At 49.1% G+C, this 17,789-nt stretch overlaps 1 protein-coding gene and 1 pseudogene across 2 annotated transcripts in view; one reads left to right on the plus strand and one right to left on the minus strand.

The window, feature by feature from the left end:
* Positions 1-1,011: 1,011 nt before the first annotated feature.
* MCF2 (MCF.2 cell line derived transforming sequence) overlaps positions 1,012-17,789 on the plus strand; it is a 95,860-nt gene continuing 79,082 nt past the window's right edge. For both annotated transcript variants that reach the window (XM_074962683.1, XM_074962685.1), the window contains exon 1: positions 1,012-1,195. In XM_074962683.1, coding sequence (XP_074818784.1) covers positions 1,087-1,195 — 109 coding nt within the window. In that variant the 5' untranslated portion in view covers positions 1,012-1,086. The remainder of the gene's footprint in view (positions 1,196-17,789) is intronic.
* Positions 9,782-9,927, minus strand: LOC141994272 (U2 spliceosomal RNA; annotated as a pseudogene).

Consider the following 17,789-nt stretch of genomic DNA (forward strand, 5'->3'; position numbering starts at 1 on the left):
CCCATTGAGGCAGGTCAGGGCACCTGCATCCAACCTGTGGCCACCAAACAAAGCCTGTTGTGTTACTTTCTAGAAGACTTAAGTTCACTGGACATTTAACACCCCTGTCCCTTATTCCAATAACCCAGATTATCACTGATCTATGGGGCCTGGGCATTGAAGGCTGATGGGCAGCAGCAGGCTGTAAAATATCTCCGCCCTCACAGCCAATGGCTTTGATAAAGCCGGGGGGTGAACTCTTGGTCCCTTTAAAGACAATAGGAAAACTCCCACTGATTTCAGCGGAGCCAGGATTTCACGCTTGGGGGGCTTGCCTAATTTAGAGCAGGGGAAAGCCAATGCTTGCTGCTAGGCGAGGAATAGCTGGGGTGGAGGGTAAAGGGCAGGTCCCTGCTGCCTTCTACCCGCTGCAGAGAGGGGAGGGGGTCCCATCCTTGGCGATGGCACAGCTTGGCTCGCATACCCGACTCTCCCCGTCCCGCTGGGCGGTACGTGGGGAAGGCTGCCCGCATCCCGGCCACCCCGTGCGCGCAGAGCCCCGCTGCGCCCTGAGCGCACCAGCGAGCCGGGGAGGCAGCGCCAGGGCAGGGCTGGGGTCCGGGCTTAGCCCCCTGCCCCTCGCCAGCCGCTCCTCCGGGAGGCGCCGGGGAGGGAGGAACGGCCCCGTCCCCGGCCGCTGCAGGGCGAGGCGTTCCCGAGTCGTCCCCAGAAGGGGAAACTCCCAGCCAAGGTCCCGTGCGCTCGGGCTGGAGGGAGCGGCCCTGCCGGGCTCGCTGGGCAGCCGGCGGCTCCGCAGTGCTGGGCGCGCAGGCCAGGCTGCCCGGAGCGCCGGAGGCGCGGCTCGGCCCGGGGCTGGCGCTGCCCGCCGCGGAGGCGAGGGGCCAGGCTGAGCCGGGCAAGCAGCAGCCGGGGAGCGGATCTCGGGGGTGATCCGGCGCTGGCTCCCGGCTGGGGCGAGCATGGGGAGCCCAGCCCGGCACTAGCAGGGAGACCGGCTGGCTGGCAGCGGGGACCAACTCACCTGCATCCCCCTCCCCGCGGAGCCCGGCCTTGGCGAGCCCCACGCCGGGGCGCTCGGCCTCGGGCATGGCCCTGGCGCGCCCCGGGCCGGAGCGCATCCGGATCTCCGAGGTGGAAATGGAGCGCTACTACTGCCTGCTGCAAGCCGCCGCCCGCCTCGACTCCAGCGTCGCCGGTAAGCGACCGCTCCCCTTCCCCGGCTCTCCCTCCGTGCGCAGCCGGCCTGGCGCCCCCTGCTTCGCCTCAGCCCCCCGGGATCCGACTCCTCTTCCCTGCCCCCCAGCCCCGGGGTCCTGCCGGGCGGAGCCGCGGGGCCGCAGCGAGCGAAAGTTCCACGGGGTGGCCGGGCTCACGGGGCTGCTGCTGGGACGCGAGTCCCTCGCTGCCCGGTTCGTTCGCGCCTGACCCCCAGCGATTGAAGCAGTCCAAGCCCAAACCTGGCAGGAGCTTTAATACCGACCACGGGGACTGCTTCTGTGGCTGTTTTGAAGTGCTGGGAGGGGGGCTGACCTGACCTGCCCTGACGGGCGCGGGGCTTGGAGAGGGAGGTGTGCAAACATCGCGGGGGGGGGGGGTAGTATTGTTAAACTCAAGAGAGCCAGAAATCACCATCTTCATATTGGAAACCCAAACCCAGAATCCACCTGCAGCCCATAGTCTCTTTGACCCGGCCTGTTTGTTCTCCCTCATCTAGTTCTTCTGTCCAGCAGCGATTTTCCTGCCTAATTTAGAGCGTGCCTTCAAACATGCTTCCTAAAGACGGATTTTTTTTTTTACCAAGAGAAAGGGACAAACTTCTGCATCTTCAGGTTGCTCACAAATAAATGTACTGCACTCTCATGCCTTCCACACACCATGCTCCTTGCACCCAGCGGAGCGGTGGGGGTGACACTTCGGATACAGGTGTGCGATGTAATGGCTGACAGAACTGTACTAGTTGCAAGGTGGGGGGGGGGGGGAATAACCTGGGCCCTCGCACTCTAAAGCCAGGATCCTGAATGCACCTATGCACGTGCTTAACTTTATTCACACGCATAATATCAAACACGTGCAGCTGTTTAGAGACCTGGGGCCTAAATACTAGGCAGACAGTTCACTAAAGTGAATTCTTGTTAGAAGTCTCTAGTAGGTTTCATTGTAAGTGCTGGATGGTGGTTGTTTAAAAGGCACTGAATAACACTTGCTTTGATGGATTGTACTATGCATGTAGAAGGGTGTCTTATTTTTACAGTAATCGCTGCTTCCCCTTGTGTCTCTGACATGCCCTTTCTTGTTGCGGGAACACTGTCGAAAAGGAATAAGCAAAAGTGTGTGATGGGATGCTAGCCCCTTTGTCGGGCTTCCATTGGCCAGTATTGCTGCAGTACTCCCTCTTGTTCGTACTTGCAGTACTCTGCCTTATGCTTTTGGTGGGCCTTCCGTTGGGCTTTGGGTGTATAAATCAGGCTGCAGTTTATTTGCTCATAGATTGCGTGATGGTCAGAAAGTTGTGACTTGTATTGGAACCTCTGTGACTGGCAGTGATGCGCCAAGACGAACCTCGCATTGATTATGCAGGCTCCGAGTCACCTGCATGTTTGGTATAGTCACGAATAGAAGCCATCAGCATTTTACAAATTGCTGCACCGAAGCCTCAGAATGGTTCCAGGTCAGCCAGTTATTGATGGGTAGGTTGAATGGCAGCTGGGCATGATCTACTCTTGATTGATCTATTTACAGTATTAAAAAAAAGCAGCAGATGTGTATACAATTGTGTACGATTGCTTGTTTTCCTTGCTTGTTGCCCTTCCTGAGTCACTTAGGTCTCCATTCAAAAATTTACTAGTTTGACTACATCGATGATGTTACATCAGTGTGAACCCTTAATGTGGACGTGCTACATTGACGAAAAGCAGGTGTGACTTGACCCAGTAACTTTAGGCCATGGGCTGCCCTTGTGCCTTAACAGAGCTCACTTTGATGGCCCACAATCTAGTTATTGTACAGTCCTGCATTGAGTGCAGTGGACTGGGCTAGATGATTTACTGAGGTCCATTCCAGTCCTACACTTTTGTGATTCTATAATTTGCTGATAAACCTTCCAAGGGTTTGCTTTTGGGGGAGATTTTATTTCTTTTCAGCATAATCCTTTAATGGATACCCAGGGGAAAGGGTCAGGTCCTATGGGCACTGCTTTTCCCCGTCGTGATAGAGAGCACACCCAGTCCCAGAACTGAAGACACATGTCATTCATTATCTCTTAAAGGCCATCTATGTGCTTGGAGCCAGGCCTGGCACAGAAGACACTCTGACACAAGGATCTAACAGTCTCCTTCTGTTTGTCTCGATTCCTTTGCATAGCGTAGCTGAATTTATTAGGCTGGATTTTTTTTTATTGGAGAACATGGGTAGAGATGATTAGGTTCTGTAGTAAAAGTGGTTGGTGATGCAAAGGAACACTCGCATGAGCCAGAAAAGGATGTTTGTGGGAATGTGCAATTAAAACAAAACAGTTCTATAGAGTCTGATCCTGTTCCTGGGGAGTCAACGACAAAACTCCTATTTTCTTGAAGGACTGGGCTTTAGAGAGGCAGCGTGAGTGTAAGCGCACGAACACAGCGGTGATGCATCAATTCTCCACACTATGTAAATGAAGTCTGGGGAAACTGGGCAGATCGCTCTCCGGTAACACAGGTCCCAGTCCTGCATTCCGCTCTGTGCGGATGGACCTTTACACCTGCTTTTGGAAAGTCTGTGGGACTCTACACAGGAACAAGGATGAGTTTGTGTGGGTCCCGTTGCAGGACTGGGACCATGATTTGGGCTGCTCTCAGTGTTGAAACAGTCATGTCAGCCTCCACTCCAAATCATGAGATTTTTAAAAAAATTAAAAATGTGGGATTCTTTCCCACTCCATAACTTCTGACCTTTTTAGGCTGGTCTTGGGATACATTTGAGGCACTTTTCCCCAACCACCAGGGGAAGAAACCTTTTTTTAAAAATGAAAACTGAGATTCTCACACAGTTGCTTGACTGCAAGTGCAGAGGGTTCAAGGAAAGCATCCAATATCATGAGACTTGTGACAAAATCATGAGGGTTGGCAACGTTGTGTGTATATATTGTGACAAAATTCCTCCTCTGCCTTGGTGGGTCCTGTGCTTATTGGTAGACTTGCTCACCTCAGAGGTTCACGGCAGCCCTCAGTTTGGCCACTTTTGTGGCTCAAATCTGCTGTTCACTCAGTTAGCCTCATCACTGGCCAGCATGGGGAAAAGGAAGAACAATAATCCCTGCAGCCTCTAATGTCCGCCTAGTGGATCCGGAAACAGGCCAGAGACCTTCCCCTCTGGTGGAACCCACAGTCCAGGTCAACTCCTCTGGTATCAAGTAGGGAGTTGGAGGGATGGGGGTAACCCGGGCCTGCCCTCTACTCTGGGTTCCAGCCCAGGGCCCTGTGGATTGCAGCTATCTACAGTGGCTCCTGTAACAGCTGCATGACAGCTACAACTCCCTGGGCTACTTCCCCATGGCCTCCTCCCAACACCTTCTTTATTCTCACCACAGGACTTCCTCCTGATGTCTGATAATGCTTGTACTCCTCAGTCTTCCAGTAGTACGCCTTCTCGCTCTCAGATTCTTGCGCCTTTTGCTCCCAGCTCCTCACACATGCACCACAAACTGAAGTGAGCTCCTTTTTAAACCCAGGTGCCCTGATTAGCCTGCCTTAATTGATTCTAGCTGCTTCTTGATTTGCTGCAGGTGTTCTAATTAGCCTGTCTGCCTTAATTTTTTCCAGAAAGTTCCTGATTGTTCTGGAACCTTCCCTGTTACCTTACCCAGGGAAAAGGGACCTACTTAACCTGGGGCTAATATATCTGCCTTCTAGCACTCTCTTGTAGCCATCTGGCCTGACCCTGTCACAATACACACACACACACACACACGTCCTTTCAGCCTTTTTAGGGCGTAACGTGTTTATAGCCGTGGTTATAGGAGATACTATTTGAGAGCTGTTATTACATAGTAAGCTTGTATTCTGATGTCCAGAAAATGAATAATATTATCACTCAAAGCCATTCAAGGAGCTGCAGCCCCAACGAGGACCACAGGAGAAACAGGAATCTTAAACAGTACGTAGGATGCAGTCCGTTCGCATAAAGCACAGTTTCTACACCTGCAATTTCATGATTTATCAGTCGTTTACCATAAGAAAAGTGAAATGACAACAAGGCTGTGTGGGAGGGAGGTAATCTGAAATATAAAGTGGAGTGGGGGAGGGTAATTGACTTCAGTATTGTCAGAGTCTACCTTTGCCTCTAATCTGCATGATGCTCTGAAACAGTGAGAGCTTCCACTGTTTCTTATGGGAAAACGTTTTCTCTACTTTTTCTGCTGTGTTTGCTTCTTGAGTCAGAGTAACAGAATAATGCCACATTTTTAACCAGGGCTTTAAGATTACATGATTCCCCAGCTCCAGAGTTTAACACAGAATTGGGTTCCAGTGTCCCTTCCTTTTTTAAAGACAGTTGTTTCTGGCACTTGCGGTTCAGAAGAAAGCCCTACAACAACAAAGGCAGTGTAAACTGATGTAGCGTTGTCTGCCTAAGTCTGCAGACAGCCTGAAACAACGCTGAAAGTGGTGGACTCTCATGTCTGTTTCAGCGCGTTAACTCTGAAACCGCAAGATGACAAATGTCAACACAGCTAATTATTTCAAAACTGGGGGCCTTGCTGCAGAATTGAGTTTCCCATTATTACAGGGTACATGGGCTAAGGGCAGGGAATTCATCACTCCATAGACTTCAACGCTGCTGCTCCCAAGTTTGCAAGTGAATTAGGCCCCAGGATTTATCCTTCAAGTCTACCCTCTGCCTTGCATCTGCATCTCCCACTGAGGTTTTTGCCTATACATATGCAAAGCTGGAATTTGGCCTAAAGGGAGAAAGATTTGCAAGAGATTGAAGATGATGTGAAAAGTTATTGATGTATGTTCGCTCTTCTTTGCCTCTGCAGCCCTCCTTTAAATTACCTTGTAGTGAATTAGATTTGCTTTGGAAGCTGATAATATTGGCTATCATGATGCATCGTGAGGGCAGATGCTAAGCATATTCCCCAATGCCTGTTTGGCAAATACAGCTCTATGCTGATTGGGAAAACCTCTTTAGTCTCACTCCTGGGTCTTTCCTAAGCACAGGCCGACTGAAGTTGGAAATCGAGGAAAGTTAAAAGTTGGCTGAAGCTCAGACATTGCTTTAAGCTTAATGTGAAAGACTCTGTACAAGTTTTTTTTAATGCCCACATTGTTTACTGGGGGGTGAGTATGAATGCGCATTGTGGGAGTTGAGAAACTTTTATTGCATTTCTTTTGTTAAACATAAATCCAAAACTGAGCTGAACTGGCTTTTAACTTTCCCAGTTTTCAGCTGGTGTTGTGGTGGGTACAGACAGAGAGCTGGTCTGGTTAGACACACATAGTTTAGCATGGCGGACGTTGCTCTAACAGTCTGGGAGGTTAGCAGCCATGTGATGGAACTGGGTAATATGAAAGCCTCTCCTACTGTAATTTACCTTATTTCTGCTTGGCCTGCTTTGAATAAAGCTTCTGTAGCTGGCTAGCTGTTAACTCTGGTTTGGAGCCAGGAAGTGTATAGAGATGCTGAGGGATCGAGGCTCCTGTGAACTCAAGAACTTGGCATATTTCCCCTCCATATAGAGGGGGAAAAATTCCCTGAGGCTCACTCCCTTTGTGACATTATTCTGATTGGGGAAGCAGGATCTGGCCCATAGGGAAGAACAAGAAGTTCAGTCCCCAGAACTAGTGGACCCCCAAAATCCAGAACTGGCTCTGAGCCACTTGCCCCCTTCTGTTCAGCTGACAGCATTCAGCTGTTCTGGCTGGGACTTTTCCATGGCTGCATATCTTTGCTACCTGTCGGGTATATGGGTCTCTGAGTATAATGGGGTCTCTGAGTTTGAGTATAATGGGGATGACTAAGGATTCTGGGTGTTTTTGCTGCTCTGTGGATGTGGGTTTCCTTCACTCCAGTGTCTGCTGGAGGGGCTCCGGGGAATTTACAATGTGGTTCCATGCTAAGGGTTTACAGAGGGTCAGTTTTGTGGTGGACTCTGACATTGCATAAGCTTGGTTCTGTGCTGATCAGATCCTATAGTGACGTTATGATCCCCCTTGTCCTGTGAAGTTTATCTGTGATACATTTTCACGCAGATCAGCCCCTCTCTCTCCAGACACCCTGCCTGGATATGGATCAGCTAGCCTTAGGTTCGTGTTCTCCCTGCACATGTGAAAAGTTCCACAAAGCGTCACAGAGCCTGAATGGCAATTTCCTCTCTCTCTCTCCTCCACTTCATTGTGTACAATGACACACTTATAATTTATGCTTGGTTAGCTGGTAATCTCTGATTTCCAGTATGCTAAGAAGTGAACGGTTAGTGAATTTCACTGAGCTATTTAATCAATCTGTGGATTATTACTTTAAGAAGAGGTCTAGGAATCAATTCATGACTCACCTACTGGAAGTCTGGCAGTGTTTACGCTTGAATTCTTTCTTCTGCTTTCTCTCATGTTAACTAACACAAGTATAAATTCTAGCCTCGACAGGACACAGAAGCTCGTCGTCAGTTCTACTGAACCCCAGGATGCAGCCTAGGGATAACTAGTGAGAAGTATTTGTGTCTAGGAACAAATGTTCATGTTGTGTTCACATTAAAATTTTCAACCAGGTTAGTTAACAGCTGTTAAAACACAATGAAAATGTCAAGTGTTAGACCGGTGCTGGGTGACCTGGAGACATCCCTTAATTTCCCTGCCTCAGTTTCCGACTCTGTAAAAAGGGGGGGAATGCTTTCCTTCCTCACAGGGCTGTTGTGAGGCTTATTCATGAATGTTTGTGAGGTGCCTTGGCGAGGTGCCATGGATGAAAGGCTGCAAGAGTGCGAAGTATGATTATAAGTTACCATTTACTTCAGGCACTGCGTCCTACAGAGGTTGATGCCCTTATACATGAAACCATGGCATGTGCTGTCTGTTCCCCAGATGTCCCGGTGACCTAGACCTCAGGGCACGGGAGCTGGGATGAACAGCTAGGTGGACGAAGTGTTCAGAGGTGAAGGTGCAGCATTCTGCTGTGTCTTGTGGAGGTGCATTTGCGGTGGAGAAAGGAGCCAGGGAAGTCTTTTCCCTCCCACAATGCACCTGCATAGGGAGTGGGCAAATGTCTTTGCTATTGCTGGTTCTGTTGGTGCTACTTCGTGGCTCAAGGGGATATGGCCAGCAGGGGGCTCCCCAGAGCCCTCCCTCTGTGCGTGCCCCTGCTTGGAGGCAGACACCACGGCGAATGTAAAGAATGCTGCCCTCTTCAGCCCCGGCACTGACGCTGTGCGCCCTGCAGGGCGCCTCTGTGTTGGGTATGGGTAATCGGGGTGGACTGGCCGCTGCCGTCCAAAGGCTGGGTCTGCATGGGAAGCCAGCACGCTTTGCTGAGGCTGTTTTGCTGCTGCTCTTCAGCTGGTATATCTGCATTTGTTGGAGATCCTAAGTCCTAGCGAGCACCCAGCTGCTACAGCTCTGCAGGCCCGGCCTGACTCCCAGCGCCCCACAGAACTCGGCACCACGTGGAAGGCTGATGGCTGGTGAGGCACTGCTAACGTTTCACTAAGGGGCTCCCTCAATAAACATCCACCTCTGTCAGAGACTCCTTCCCTGTGTACCACACTCTTCCCAACACCCTGCAGCCCTTGATCCACCTTGTTACTCCGATGCTCCGCTGTGCGGTTCCCTACCTGAGAGCAGGTCTTTGGCAGCAGAAAGGGTGGCAGACAGGTTGTCCTATGGTCTCTTCTGTCAGGAGTGAGGACAGCAGGCCACCTTGTGCTCTTTGGGCTGGAGGTGGATGGTTGGGCAGGGAGCAGGTCCTCTTTGGTAGTGGGCCTGGATTGGGTCTCCTTGTCTTGACAGTAGATCTCTCCTAATTGCTGGAGGCTAACGTGAGGGGTGGGGAGCAGGGCTACTGGTTGAGCAGTGGCTCTCTCCCAGCTGGTGGGTGTGAGTAATAATGGCTCCGGGCTGGGTAGGCAGCCATGGTGGGAGAGGTAGGCTGTGGTGGGTACTAGACTCCCATTCAGTGCAGTAAAAGCTCTGCCCAACCTTGCCATCAATGCTGAAACCGAGTTAGGGGCTACTTGGTAGAGGCCAATTTATATGCTCAGGGATGGCTTCACCGATTTAAGCCAATGAGAGCCACGTGGTGAAAAGCCCCTTGTACGGCATTCGAAAACCTGATTTTCTCCGCAGCTACACGTGTGCAGCCGGTGTGAGCATGGTTTTAACTGCAGTGGGGCGGTGGGCGCGGAACTGTGAGCAAAACCTGGCCCGTTAGAAAGTAGTGTCTGTGTCCTGATTTGGAAGGTGCGGGGTGCGTGTTAAACTTCCGTGGGGTTGATTTGCCTGCACATTGTATCATTGCAGAGTAGACTGTGAGCCGGTTTTCTTTCGTAAGCATGTCAGTGATTCCTGAGCTTTATGGAACTTCCTCTTCAATTAGTATGTGACAGATGGTGGTTTGCTGTGGTATTTTTGACAGAACCAGCCGATGATGCTTGTTGGCTTTCCCAGCGTTGATGAAGTGTATCTTTAATATCAGAAGTCATTTTTTCTAATTTATCTCATTGCTAATCTTTACCTGCTAATGAAAATCTTGTTTTAACTTGCTATAATTAAAAATTTACAGTCTTGTGGCTGAAAGCCTTTCGAATGTTACTCGCAAGGGTTACAGATGTTATGTAGCCTGGGGACACTGCAGTATGCGAACTGTAAATCAATTTAATATACAGTCCTCAAATAAAGGACATGTCAGATATTAAACTGATAAGAACAGATATAACTTAGATAACTTCAAGGTCCAAGAGACACAGACAAGGTTTTCATCTCGAGGCCAAAAGACCAAAAACATCAAGACACTTGATCACAGCCTTGGATAGGCCAAGAGACTACTTACACTTGATCTTAGCCACTCTACTTGATCTTAGCTCATAGAGCCGAGAAGCGATACTGTAAATGTCAGAAGAACCAACTCTGGCAGGATCTGCTATCAGGCAGGCTGTGTTTGCAGCTTTCAGAGCAACTGAGACCATGTCATCAATATTTTACCATATCTTTTGTGCCATTGTAGCACGGTAAAGAGAAGGGCTGCTATGCTTTGGAATAAAATAGCAGCCGTTGAATTTCTGGTCACGTCTGAGTTCAATAGCAATAATTATTCTCATATTCTTTTTTTCTAAATGGATATATAAGACTTCTCCCTTAATGCATTGGGACCCCGATCCTGTGCGGATTGATTCAGCTGTGTAGCCCCAGTGGCTTCAGTGGGGTTAGTTGTATGTGGAAAGTGAAGCAGGCGTGTACGTTTTTGCAGGATTGGGGTTTGGGTGAGCAGCTGTGCATCTTGCTAGGTGCCTTATTTGTGCGTGCATTTACTGCAAGTGGATGTGTAGTTCAGGTAACTGCTGTTGCAAATGGCTCATTGCAGTAATTGGCATACAGCAGCAGTGTGCCGCGGTGCCGATTGTGCACGCAAACAGGCCCACAACTGTGTGTGTGTTTTGCACACTTGGGTGCCAAATTTGTGTAATAATCCCATTCTCACTGTAGGTAAGAGAGGGATCTGCTTAATAAAATCCATGCATTTATCGGGTGTCCATCACTGTTGTATGTGTAAAAAGATGTGTGTCCATTAAGTGGGGTGAAGCAGCCCAGAGTTTTAAAGCTCTATGGCCAGACTATGATCTCACTTACACTGGTGTAAATCCAGAGTGAGGCTATTGGCATCTGGGTGAATTCAGTGTCATTAAAATCAAAACCTGGTTCTTTGGGAGACTCCCCAAGCTCCTCCCACCATGAGCTCCTGCCTGGCATCCCAGGGGTCATTTCCATGGGATGAGACTTGCTGAGGTCTCCACTTGCCCCCTGCCCACAGTCTCTCTCTTCTGCTGCTGTCACAGAACCCCCATGAGCCATCTTGCTTCCAACTTGGTAGAAAAATTCTCTCTCCACCCCAGACCTCACCTACTGATTTGGAGGCTGATGTTCCTTTTGTTTGTGGATTTTAGGGATTCATAATGCAAACTCAGTTGCAGCCTTAACTGTGGAGTTCCTTCTGCCTTCCCACAATAAGGATGCTGTATACATTGGATGCCAATGCAGATTAAATGTACACCCTTTAAGGAGTGAAGGGAGATCCTAATCAAGGAGCTGAGGTAGTTTCCCTGCTGGATGTAAGGCTGGAGCACAGATCCGGCCAGACTGCAGCTTTGTCTGAGCTCTGAAGTCCTTTGCCAGGTACAGACAAACAGGTCCGGCGGGTTAAGGAAACCTGTTTGTATCCAATTGCCCAGGAGAGTCTAATGTAATTTTATTTCACACCTGTTTTGTTCTAAGCACACACCCTTTGATTGACACTTGCTCAGAGCCCATCATCCTACATGTTCACGAGCCTGCATAGTCCATGCCTGCCTGAGCGCTGGAGGTTGGGCTGTTTTAAAACTTGAGGTTCTTCGGGGGATAATACAGCCCTGTGCCAGAAACAGAGTGTTAAGCACTACAACCTCCCTGAGAGGCCTGTGATTGTCCCACTTTACAAATGGGGAAACCGAAGCAGGGAAGACAAGTGATCTGATTCATGGCCACAAAGGAAGTCCGTCTCAGAGCCAGGGATGATGGCTCAGGAGTTCCTGGCTACCAGCCATGTGCTCAGGTCACTAGCCTACACCTTATTGTAAATAAGATAGGTCCCATATTCCAAGGAGTATTAATAAAAACGTAATATTAAAATACAGAGTTTTGTCCTTGAAAATAAGATGCCTGTGAAAATATGGGCAGCTTTCTGCCCTCCTCTTGCATGATGATAACCAGGGCACGCTTCCTGCTCACACCTGTTTGACAGGAGTGTCATTTAAGCACACGTCATGTGTGTGCTGATTGGTGCTTCGAGGATCCCCGCCCCTCATAGCAGATACCTGAACTATTGCACACGCATCTAGCACAAACAAGCGTGATGCAGGAGATTAGATGCAGGAAGGTGCCCCCAAAGTGAGGTGATCAGCTTAGTAAAAGAGGTGAGTTTCAAGGAACAGAGTGGACGTAGTGACGGGGGACCAGAGTGGACCTAGTTCCAACCATAAGGTTGTGGTAGAAGCAGCCGCATGGCCAGGAGTGGGAGAAGGTGGAGGTGCAGGCAGAACTGACATCTAGGCAGTGGGTGTCAGTGCGTTCTGAGCCTCTAGGGCACTGTGTGCGCGTGTTGTGTTCTTCACAACATTTAGTACCACAGTAGTTCAAAGTTTGAGTCTGGAGTACATGGCAGTAGCAACAGCTGCCCGCTTGTGGTAGCGTGCCTGCATCATGTGTTCCCTGCAGGCTAGGAAAAGAGCTGCTTTCCTATTTAACACAGTCTGTGTTTAATGTCCTGTGTCGATTTTTCTCAGTCGTGTGCAATTTATTGTAGGACGTTGCATAGATTGTATAGATGGTATATAGTTTAAAATGACTAGCTTCTGCCTTGCACTCTGGGCAAAATGCATAATCTTTCCTGGCAGATGCATTACCTTTGAAGCAAGAATATTTTGCACTTGCATAATATCATTCATGTGGTGGCCTCGAAGCACTTTGTAGACATCAGTAACTTCACAGGAGCCTTCTGAGGCAGGGAAGGCTTGCAGATGACTAAACTAAGGAAGAGTATGGTTGATTAAGTGGCTGGCCCAAACTGATACAGTGCAAGAAGGGGTAATAGGATGCAATGATCCAGTTTCCCAGGCCCCTCTGACCACCAGACAAATATTCCCTCTTCAGAGCATAGCGTCCTCAGCAGGCGCAAACAGGGAATGATCAAGGGATTATCTTCCTGGTTTAATGTCTCTCTATTGTAGCTTCCCACAGTGTTGCAGCAGCCTTCCAATAAAACACATTTCTACTCCTTTCAATTAAATATACTTAGACCTGGCTTTGTAGTTACAAAGACCACTCGATCAATATCATAAAAATGTAATGAGTTACTATATCGGCTTGGGAGGTGTGTGGTGCAGCTGCTGTTTACAGATGGTGTGGGCTACAGTGAAGTTCAGAAAGGAAAGAAAGCAATGGGAGAGGGACAGGGAACCCTTTAAAAAGGATATTAATGAAGCCAGAGGGCCTGTGTATCTGAACAGAGGGAGTCAGGGCTCAAAAGCTAGCTCCTTATTAACTGTGTAGTTTACTGTAAGTACCTGAACAAATGGACTTTGACCATCCTGAAAGGAAAGATTTCTAAGAATGGGCATCATTCTCACAGCCTCAATTTGTACAAATCCTAAAATCCACCCCAGGAGACAGTCAGAAGGGAAGAGGACTCAGCAGCATATTCTGGGCTGCACAAAACCAACCAGCTAGGACAGAAATAGATTCAGCAGTGTTCTCTTAAGTACAGATTCATATTCTCTCTCTCTCTCTTCCCCCCCCCGAGGAGTAAAGGCTCAATCCCACACGCCCCCCCCACACCGCTATACTCCCCTTCCTTCCCCCGCCTGACTTCACACATTCTCAGGAACCCTGTGTCGTAGCAACAATCCGGTTGGCAGAGGAATCTTTCAGCTCTGTTCCTTGAATGCAGCAATGGCTTCAGAGTGATTTTTAAATATTCAGCCGGGTATGTATATAGAAATGAATAGTAAAATGTTATTACAGGCAATCTACCCTCCAGTTCTGCATATGTTTTTAGATGCAACCTTAAAAGTGGAAGTCAAACTTGCTTGGCATGGACGTCAGTCTGATATGTAAAGCCCTGTGGGATACGACAGGAGAAAGTATTCTACTAGGTGCTACTGGTTTTAGGTTCAGTTTTGTATCTGCACTGCTCTGATAGGGTCAATCTGAGAGCAGTTGTCTGCCTGGTGTGGTTTAGGCAGGATGAATTGGGTGCCAGGCCTTTATTTTTCCTAGTATTTGCCCAGGAAGTTGAATGGGGTGAGGAATGCAAACTGAGGAGTGCTAGAGGGAAGCTGGTGACTTGAGAGCCGCAATGGGAATGTGATCATGAAGTGGTTACACTTTGACCTTTACCAAAAGGGTGGTGGTCTCATTTGTATATTTTTTTTGTCGAGCCATTGACTTCCCTTAACCCTTAAGGCTCTGCAAGGGAGTGTACTCCCATAAGCGCCTAACTCTTTGCTGCCTGATCCAAGCATTCCCAGCCAAGATTTTCAAGAGTAACTGGTTTTGAGTGGCCAAGTGGAGACGCCTTAAAATGGCCTGTTTGTCAGAAAGTGCTGAGTACCCGCTCTCTGGCAGTGAAGCTCCTTTGAGGTGTCTTGAATGGGAGACCCCAAAATGCTAGTCACTTCTGAAAATCTGGGCCTCCATTACTGTCAGGGTTCGGGGGGGTACGCTCAGCGACTGACTCCTAAGCATGAGTCGCAACTCAGACTCTCTCCCAGCCATTGAATCTTCAGCTCTAGGGCCCTTCTCTCCACCAGTCTCGTCTGCTGTCTTTCCCCACAGCTGCCGGACACTCAACAAAATCCCCGACTCTTCTCCCCATCTCCCTAACTTTCCCACAAGTGGTTCTGTCACTGCTTGTCCTTGGCTACGCTGCGCCAAGGTGGGAGAGGCACTCTTTCGTGCGGTGTTGGTGTAGCTGTCGGTTACACTCGCTGTTGGAGGGTTCAGCTGCCCCCATGCACAGTGAGGAGTAGCTTTTGTCCTTAAACAGACTTAAAATTTAAGTGAATAAAGTGTTGCTGGAGAGGAAGGCATGGTGTTGGCGAGGAACTTCCGAGTTCCAAACCTGACAGAGTCCCTGTCCTTAGTGTCATAGGTGGTGGGCATGATAGGTCGGGGAGGCTAAGCCTCCCCTGGCATAGCTGATGCCACCCTGCTGAGGGACACCTGAGCCGTGGTGGCCCCGCCTGCCCTCTGCCTCTTCCCATCCCTGCTCCGCCCCTTCCGCGAGGCCCTCACCACCTGTTGCTCCCTCCTGAGTCCTTCCTCTTCTCCACTCCACTTCCCACTCCGGAGGTCCCTGCTGGTAGCCATGTCCCTCCACTCCTCAAGGCCCTCCCTGCCTGCCGCTTGCCGCATCCCTCCTTTCCTCCGCCCCCCTCCCCCACGAGGCCACCCATGCTTTAGTGTATGTGGCTTTAAGTGGTCACTTAAGTTGTATCTCAGAGAGTGTTGTGAAGATTGATTGGTTAGAGTTTGCACAATGCTTTGAAGGTAAAAAGTGCCTTTCAACTTATCGGCAGTGTGGTCCAGTGGGTAGGACACTGACCAGGGGTGCAGAAGTTGTAGGTTCTAGTCCCACCTGTGACTCTAGGGAACTCTTTCTCCTAGCACCGTGGGTGTGACTTGTCTATTTAGGTTGTAAACTGTTTGGGTCAAGGATGGTCTCTTAGTATGTGTTTGTATAGTGCGTAGCACAACAGGGTCATAAGCTCATTTGGGACCACAAGGCCCTACAGTAATACAAGCCCCTAGTGCTAAATAGCCTTCATTATCAGGGATTGTTGTTTAAAATAGATTTTTTCCCCCTCCAGTTACTGTCTTGTAGCATAGCTGATCTTTCGGAGGCTGGCAGGTGGGAAAGGCACAAGAGTGGGCAGACTGGGTCAGGCTTGACAAAGCCCTGGCTGGGATGATTTAGTTGGTGTTGGTCCTGCTTTGAGCCGGGGGTTGGACTAGATGACCTCCTGAGGTCCCTTCCAACCCTGATATTCCATGATTCTGTGACTGGCATCTGCTAACAGTACAGCTGCTGGTGAACCATGCATGTTTCAGATAACAGATATTTCTCTTGGAGGCAGAGCCGGCCTAAGGGGTGGGCCTCCCGGGCAACCGCCCAGAGGCGCCATGATCAAGCGGGCGTCATGCGGCAGCGCAGAGGTGAGCATTGCCAGCTTAGAGTTAGAAACTGCTCCCGGCTGGCAGGGGAGCGCCATGTGGGGGGCACCCAGATTTCTCTCTGCTCCCTCCCGGTGGAGAAACATGGGGGGGTAGCGATGACATACAGATACTACTCACCCCCCTCCCCAACATTCCTCCGTGCTCCCCTAGGGGGCTGTGAGGGGGGAGCAAGGAGCAACACCATGCGCTCCGTGCAGCCAGGTCACTTTCCCCACCTGGGTTGTGCTGTGAGGCGAGCATCAGGAGCTGCTACTCTCCTGCCCTCCCCTTACGCAGCCCAGGTGGGGAAGTGACCTGGATGCAGGGAGCCCTGATGTCGCTTCTTGCTCCCACCTCACAGCCCCCTAGCATTCGAGGGGGGAGCGAGCAGCAATGCCAGCTGCTCCACGCATTCAGGTCAATTTCCCCATGTGGGCGCAGGAGGGAGTGCAGGGGTTATGGGTGATGGGGACACAGTGCAGGAGTCGGGGGGCAGGGGATGGGCAGATTGAGAGGGGCCATGGCGGGGGGCACCACACCCATGGGGACCAAAGGCGCCAAAATACGAGTTCGCCCAGGCTGCCATTTTTCCCTTAGGCCAGCCCTGCTTGGAGGAAAAGGACTATCTAAATGTCAGTGGGAATAGAGCTGTGCAAATAACCAGTTTTTGGTTTGTGGCTGAATCAGGGTGGGGGAGGAGTTTCAGGTTGACCCAAAAATAAATATATTTTGAATTTTCTGGCAAAACTAGAAAGTTGAACATTTTTTTGTTTTGGGTCACGTGAAACGTTTCATTTGCTTCTGAAGTTTTAAAACTTTTTTGATTTAAGTGGAATAAAATTCAAAACAAAAAGTTTTTGAAGAAAAAAATCAAAACCTTTAATTTAGAACATGTAGCAAAATGTTTCAGCTTTTCAGAATTCTTTTTTCTTTCTTTTTCTTTTTTTGACCCAGACAATTTGGTGAATTTGACACAAATTCACCAGAATGTTTTGGTTACCCAAATATGCATTTTCAGTGAAAAAATTTCTCAAGAAAATGTGCACAGCTCAAAGGGGGAAGGAGCGAATTGCTTTATCTACTGCAACCTGTCTAGTCTGGTAAGAATGCAAACTGATAAATAAGTGCCTTCCTATTAAACATTGACTTGGAAAGACACTGTTTTTTTTTTTAGTTTTTTTTTAAAATAAGTGCTTTTGTTACCACCCTAAGGTTAACTCCTCGTTGCCAAACAGTGTTCTCTGAGAGCTATTAATAAATCAGCCTTTCTGCCCCTATTCCTAAATTTAGGCAAACAAAGGGTGCCTTTATTGTAAATCTTTCTATTTTATTGCCGCAGTAGTTTATTCTGTGGGCCAGCTTTTCAAACAATGTCCTGTGGCTATGTCTTCACTGCAAAAAAAGGCAATCCCTAGGTGTGGGGTATAGGGTTGACCCTGACTAGCTACAGTGAGGTAAAAATTACCTGTGCTTTGTCTCCATTAGACTTTTATAGCAAATTAGCTATCTTGATGGGAAAATGCACCTTTTGGACAGCGAAGACATAGCCTGTAACTGTGAGTGCACGCACAAGTCCTGCATTTGTGTTTACTGATGTCATTCGGCATGCAAATGTTGCATTCATTTATATGCATGTGCTGTGCCTAACACAGTGGGGTCCTGGTCCTTGCACATGTGGATCTAACTATAGTATCAAGGCCTTTGACTGTAAACTCTTTGGGGGCGGGGACAGAGTCTTTTTACAGTCGATCACGTTTCTATAAAGTGATCCTGGGAGACAAGATTGCAAAGCAGCAACATCCATTGCTTGTAATGTACTTCTGGGTGAAAAGACTAATGGGGAACAAAATACAAGCTGGG

Source organism: Natator depressus, chromosome 9, assembly GCF_965152275.1.
Source record: "Natator depressus isolate rNatDep1 chromosome 9, rNatDep2.hap1, whole genome shotgun sequence".
Taxonomy (NCBI): domain Eukaryota; kingdom Metazoa; phylum Chordata; order Testudines; family Cheloniidae; genus Natator; species Natator depressus.